Here is a 6,747-nt window from a genome sequence, read left to right as displayed (position 1 = left end):
GGACTGTTCTCCCTGTTGTCCTTTGGGAAGAGGCTTTAAAGCATCCAATGCAGGTTCAGCAGATTCTAAACAGCTTTTCCCCTGCTGCCATAAGAATGTTGAACTGTTGGAAGCTCTAATAGGTTTCAAATCGAGCCTCTGCATCACAAAAAAAGAAAAAAAGAAAAAAAAAAAAAAAGACGGAACATTTTTCTCTCACTGTCTGACATAAATGCTAAATTTTTAGATATATTTATATAGTTTTTTTTTTTTTGTTATAATTGCTGCCCTAAGTCTGTTGCTCTGTCAGCTAAAGGCATGTTTTACAGTCTCTATACTTATATTCATTAATGATTAATCGATTCCTAAATTAATTGACGATTATTTCAATAATCGATTAATTACGATTAATCCGATTAATTGTCTCTGCCCTAAATGTGTCCAAAATATCCCAAAATCCTGAGTGTATTTACAAGCTGCAATCAACTTTTTATGCTGCCATTTACTCACTAGCCCATGTAGGAACTGTTAGCCAACATATTTAACTCTGACTATGGTGTCAAAGCTTTGCTTTCATCAATCCATGGCCATTCTTCAATAATATGTCATCATTATTGACCTACCTCTACCATCTAAACATGTCACCTAAATACTTTTATAAATAACTACTAAATACAGTAATTAAAAACATCTTGGCTGATTTAGTTAAATATTTCCATTATCTTTTTTTTAGGTGTTTCCTTAAATAGCAAACTCAAGGACAGTGGATTAATCTATCAGAAAGGTAGAAAGCCTTATCTGCACCTTTCCAAGTTGGGAAACTCATTAGATAATTTGCACAGCCTATGAAATATTTTAGTAAGTGCACGTTGGAATGGGAAATTATATTTTAAAATCAGTGACTTATGCTAAAGATGCTGCTAACAAAGAAATGTCCTTGACGGTACATCAACAACAGATTTATTAATATTTAAGCTGCAATTAATTTTCAATTCAGCTCAGTTTCAGATTGGTTAAAAATTTATATCTAAGAAAAAACAGCCGATTGTATTTAGTTAACGACTTTGCAGAATTTGCTTCTCCTGGATGAGTATGGATTTGCTTGCATTTTTAGTTGACTCTGCAGCAATCCCTCACTCCAAGCATGCATACAGCGACAGTAGAGAGGAAAAGTCCCTTTTCAACAGGTAGAAACCTTCAGAAGACCCAGGCTCAGTGTGCACGGCCTTCTGCCAAGGCCAACTTGGGGTTCAGGAGACCCTCTATGTTAAAAAAGTTAATGGTAAACTTGCTCCATCGGTGGCTCTGTCAAGGAAAGAAACAGTTAGGCAGTTGAGGTCTGAACCAGTTTACTCAGGATGAAAAATGTGGAAATCTACCTTGATCAGGTCAACAAGCCAATGCCAGGGGTCAAATGAGAGATCCCTACAATAGAATTATGCAATAAAAACCTGTGCGTAGAAACATTTATTTCATTTCATCCAATATCAATACATCTCAGGGTATTTTTCTCACATTTTTTCTCAATAGACAGAGGAAATCACTTTGTGGCTGAATGTATCTTGTGTGTTTTGCACTACAAAAATTGTCCTTGCCTTCTTCGGTGGGTTTGGTTCCTTGAAAGAAAAAAAGTGGCCATTGATAGTGGTAAGTAAAAAAAAAAACATTTAAAGCAAGAATAGAAATAAATATAAATCGTTAAAATCTCAACATTTTGTCTCAGTTTGCAGTTGGAATGAGCGCAGGCTTCCTGTCATTTGTTGCTTTAGAAGTTCTTGTTCAGGTTATAAAAACCCAGGTATTTGCAAATTATAATTATATTCATTCGATTTTGTGTTCATGCACTTCGTGAATTTTAAAGTCTGAAATCCTAAAATGATACATTAGAAAAAATGCAACTCTCCAGCTGTCATTGTTTTTTACATGCTGTATAGGTGGAAGATCATATAAGAAGTCACTTCCTGGGCCTGCTGCATCTAACTAATGCCTCTCAAGACGATTTAAAAATGCTAAACATCGCACAGATGCAAGTAAGTCACTTTTCAAGGATTTCTTACTATCTACACAACTTTTTATGCTCAAGCTTATGGTAATATAGCATAAGGAAAAGACAAACATAATTTGTAAAAAGCATTGGTCATTACTCTCTCCGTTCTCAGGCTGTTGTCTTGTTTTCTGTCCCATGTGTCAGTACTGAGCTGTGTAAAAAGGCCTTTGCTTACTCTGCTCCCTTTACATGGAATTTGCTGCAAAATAACTTGAAACTTAGTAAATTGGTTCCTTTGAATACTTTTAAGCTGAGAATTAGATGTTTTGAGCTGGACTCCCTCACATGTCAATGTTTTAATTGAAATTTTATTGTAAGCCAAATATGCACTTACAATAAAATTTCAATTAAAACAATTAGATGTTTTGAGCTGGACTCCCTCACATGTCAATGTTTTAATTGAAATTTTATTGTAAGTGCATATTTGGCTTTTATGTGTGTGTCTTTGTACCTATGTAATGATGTGATGTAATTTTCATGCCTATCTTGGCCAGGTCTCCCTTGCAAAAGAGATTTTTAATCTCAATGGGTATTACCTGGTTAAATAAAGGATAAATAATAATAATAATAATAAAAAATTAATATAACATACAGAGTTAAACAAAATCATTTCGGTTAATTTGCCTCCAGATAGATTGTTTATAGATAATGATGCCTTAGGTACCTAAAGAGCACTTGCTCATACAGTGGTTTAAAACATTCATCTCCTTTCATTTTCTTGCAATGTTTTTTTGTAGATTAACAAATGTGTGACCTAGTTCTAAACTTAAGGAAATAAAGCAGATTTTGTGCAACATCAAGTTCTGTCACATGTATAGCTGCTGCATGTTTAAGTCTGATGATACTTACTTTAAATTCTTTATTTTCATTACCATAAGAAGTAGCCATGGGATTTCTATTCAAATCTATCCTTTTGGAATCTCAGCAGCCAGTATTATAACCTTACACCACTAAAAATGCCTTATCACAGTTCCAAAACTGGTAAGGTATTTTTTCAATGTTTTATGAATATGTTTATTTTTGTTCTCTCTCAGTTTCAGTGTTGTGGAGTCGAACAGGGTTACCTGGATTGGAAGAACAACATTTCACAAACTTGTCTGTGTGATAATATGTCAATAAATCCATGTGTAAGTAAAAAAAAAAATCCCACCAATATACATATTATTTTGGTATTCTCAAATATTATAGTCTTTTAATAAAAATGAAGCTCCTGTAACACATTATTATCTTTGGTTTTGATGCAGTTGTAATGGGGAATCGTGCGTAAGCTTTATGAGTGTCCTATCCAATATTAATATAGGATATCGATTCAATATTAGCAAAAAATCAAATATCAGATTTTATCAAGCTATATCTAACATTGCAAATATTATCATGCTGATAGATTCTTTGGCTCATTGGTTAATATTGCATGTGTTAGTTGTTCTCTCTCCCTGTTGCCTATTGTTGTTTCTTCTAGTAATATCACTTGATCAAGCCTTTTTTTATTTAGAGCCTTAAAAACTTCATATTTAAAATTTAGACACAGTTCTCTTGAAAACATATATTTTGTGACAGACTTTTTTGTATGCAAAACATAGACAGTATTTTTAATTATAAAAAACATCCATGCTGTAATCTTAGGATTAATGAAAGGAATAATGCAAAACCAAGGGATGAAGAGACAACATAGTTTTTTAGCCTTGACTGGACACTGTGTTGTGCATAGATGCCAAAGTTCACTATCAGAACATTTGGCTTTTTTTTCCTGAGTTATTTGCTGTCCCACTTCTTTTCCACTTGTTTTTTAGAAACATTCATCATCACACAATTCAACCAATAAAACTGACCTGTAAAATCTAAGCATATCTGAAAACAAAAAGGGGGTTTATCATTGAAGATATATGCATTGTAATATTTTATCAACCTTGCAAATGAAAATTATTCATACAACGTGATGCTTTTATTGTCACATTTGCCAGTGAGAGTAATCTGGGGTAATGTCAATTATTCTCTTTATGTAATAAACCATGTTAATGTTTTCTAGGTGCCAGCTCCAAAAGGCAGCTTCCAGTTTACAGTGGAAGGTCCTGAAGATCAGCCCATCATGGTTTATTCAAAGGTATTGATCAATAGAAATAGAAACATTATTTTTGCATTCTTAAGTATTCTTCTGTTAAAACCAGTAAACACCATTCAAGGTGTCCACTTATTGCACTTTCTTATTATATTATGTATCTTATTTGAGGAGAAGAAAAAAAAAACAATTTCTTAATATCTACAAGATGGATGGATGGATGGAGGATGGATGGATGGATGGATGGATGGATGGATGGATGGATGGATGGATGGATGGATGGATGGATGGATGGATGGATGGATGGATGGATGGATGGATGGATGGATGGATGGATGGATGGATGGATGGATGGATGGAATGGGGAAGAATAGTTGTCTTACAATTGGAGAAATAAGTTTTATTCCAGCTTTCTCCTTAGTGGGCCTTAGTGGGTAGATTGACATTTAAGCCCAAGTCACCTAATAGTATTTAACGTATATTTTAATATTAAAGTAGATCATCTTAAAGATGTAGTGGAGGATTTTTGCGAATTTTTTAAAAGAGCCGCCCTCTTTACTTAAAAAAAAATAATAATGCCCACGCACTACCCTGCTCGCGAGAGGGATCACCTATTAAACATGTGCGAGAGCATGCAAGAGCCCATTTCTCCTTTTTTTTGATATGCAGAGATGTAAAATTGATTCCTCCAAATAGCATGCCAAACTTTACCTGTCAACTAGAAACTTTGCGACTGACGAATCAGTGGGAAGCCCGACCTGTGCTTTCAGTGTACGCCATCATCTAAAAGAATCTCCCCAAGAATCTCTCTTCTGAAGCCTTTCTTTTCTTTTAAACTTCGTAGACACTTTTTCTCTTACGACCCTCTGCCATTTTTGTAGAACAACAGTGAGAAAGTTGAGAATCAATGACTGGCTGAAACCGCACATGTATGCCTGAAAGTAAAAAGATAGCTAACTGGGGACGGCCACGGCCAGCCTTATATAAACATATCACCAGAATGATTGACAATTAGGAGGACCACTTATTTTGATGATCCACCCGGAAAATTAAAATCCTCCACTATACCTTGAAGTAAGGAATGGCTTAAAACATTGATTAAACTTGTTTTTTTTTCTCCCTGTTGTAGCCTTGTATTCCATTGATTGTTGAAGAAAACTATTTTTATCTTAATATCGCTTCTTGTATCAATGCGGGATTCATGATATTATGGGTATGTATTATGTTGACCTACACAGTATGTCTCAATTTATGTTTTGTTTACCATCCCTTTTTCCAATGTTAGAATTAATGTGTGACACTTTTAAATCAGTCAATTTTTGTTATTCCAGCCTATTGCTGTTATAGCTGACAAGCATATAACAAGATAATATAACATATTATAACAGAAAAGCTTTCTTAGGTCAATAATAATAAATAGAGCTTGATCATCTTTTAGTTTCTAAAACAAAACTCTGTATGAAGATGCGCAAGATATGAGAACAGAAGGTAGAAGTAACCTTTTTCTTTCTTTCACTATCTTATAGATGTTGCCAATAGGGTTGTGCATTGCCATTCTGTGTCAAATCAATAAGAAGCTGGAAACTCCTGAGGTGGTCTACAGTAAGGAAGCAAGAGCTGGAAAGTACACTTGTCTAGTAGAGACCCCAGACGATTACATAGCATGATTTCAGTGATTTCATCTCCATTTTCTTCTCGACATGACTGAAGGGGTAATAATGACAAAATATATGAAACTTTGCAATATTAAACCAACAATCAGTTTCAGTTTTTTGTAGAAATTTGAGCAAACAAATGTATTTAATGTCATATCATTTAAGGGTAGGGTGGACTGGACTGTGATTTAATAAAAATTATCGTTTAAGGACCAGATCCATTTTAAGAAATACACAGAATCATATTAACGAACCCCTTGGTCTGTAAGTCTAAGGTTTTCTTAGATCTAATTTCACAGCCTTTATTTCAGCGAAAGAAATGTGATTTTTGTCAAACGCACCAGATCCATTTTAAGAAATACACAGAATCATATTAACGAACCCCATGGTCTGTAAGTCTAAGGTTTTCTTAGATCTAATTTCACAGCCTTTATTATAGCGAAAGAAATGTGATTTTTGTCAAACGCACTAATGCATAACCTTCTGCAAGAGAGGAGGGAGATATTTAAGAGTTAAAATTGTTCTTTTTTTACTTGTTATTTTTTGTAGTTCTACTTATACAAATGTTTTTTAATATTGTTCAATGTTCTAACACATTTTGTTGTAACTTTTTTAAAATATTTTTGAATGGTTGAGAAAAAAAACTTAATTTCACAGCTGTGAGTTGCTTCTGGACTATTAATAAAGATCATTGTGCTGCAGAATACTTGCACTTGGTCCCCACAGAATTCAGTGTTTCATACTGCTTTTTGACTTAGGTGTAAATAAGTTATATGAGTGCCTTGGAAAAGTATTAATATTCTTTGAAGTTCTTCACATTTTCCATATATAACAGCGACAGATATAATTCAATAATTAGTCTGGCATTATTAAGTGGAAAGAAATGGATGCAGGTAGCAATTTTACAAAATGTGGACTGGATTTTAATTAGCCCTCTTATAATGCTAATAGTCCTAAAATTACCTTAAAAAGTAACTTTACATGTGAAAAGAGTTTGGCATGTTTTGCTG

General features: G+C 33.9%; 1 protein-coding gene across 2 annotated transcripts; it reads left to right on the top strand.

Annotated features, from left to right (window-relative positions):
• The first annotated feature begins 1,708 nt into the window (after positions 1–1,708).
• On the top strand, positions 1,709–5,990 carry LOC107093294 (tetraspanin-8-like). Of its 2 annotated transcripts, XM_015388268.1 has the most exons (6): positions 1,709–1,777; positions 1,914–2,009; positions 3,061–3,153; positions 4,053–4,127; positions 5,212–5,295; positions 5,609–5,990. In XM_015388268.1, the coding sequence occupies exons 1-6, from the start codon at positions 1,715–1,717 to the stop codon at positions 5,747–5,749; spliced, it is 552 nt and encodes a 183-aa protein (XP_015243754.1). In that variant the 5' UTR covers positions 1,709–1,714; the 3' UTR covers positions 5,750–5,990. The 2 variants fall into 2 exon arrangements, with proteins under 2 accessions (XP_015243754.1, XP_015243757.1); XM_015388271.1 differs by lacking the exon at positions 5,212–5,295.
• Positions 5,991–6,747: the final 757 nt, after the last annotated feature.

Source organism: Cyprinodon variegatus, unplaced genomic scaffold, assembly GCF_000732505.1.
Source record: "Cyprinodon variegatus isolate N-32 unplaced genomic scaffold, C_variegatus-1.0 Scaffold418, whole genome shotgun sequence".
Taxonomy (NCBI): domain Eukaryota; kingdom Metazoa; phylum Chordata; class Actinopteri; order Cyprinodontiformes; family Cyprinodontidae; genus Cyprinodon; species Cyprinodon variegatus.
Note: the sequence above shows the minus strand (reverse complement) of the source record. Positions and strands in the feature narration are given on the sequence as shown.

Coding starts and splice junctions, on each gene's coding strand:
- LOC107093294 (XM_015388268.1), top strand. CDS start 1,715: ATGAGCGCAGGCTTCCTGTCATTTGTTGCTTTAGAAGTTCTTGTTCAG. Junction 1,778..1,913: donor TTCAGGTTATAAAAACCCAG/GTATTTGCAAAT, acceptor CATGCTGTATAG/GTGGAAGATCATATAAGAAG. Junction 3,154..4,052: donor ATATGTCAATAAATCCATGT/GTAAGTAAAAAA, acceptor AATGTTTTCTAG/GTGCCAGCTCCAAAAGGCAG.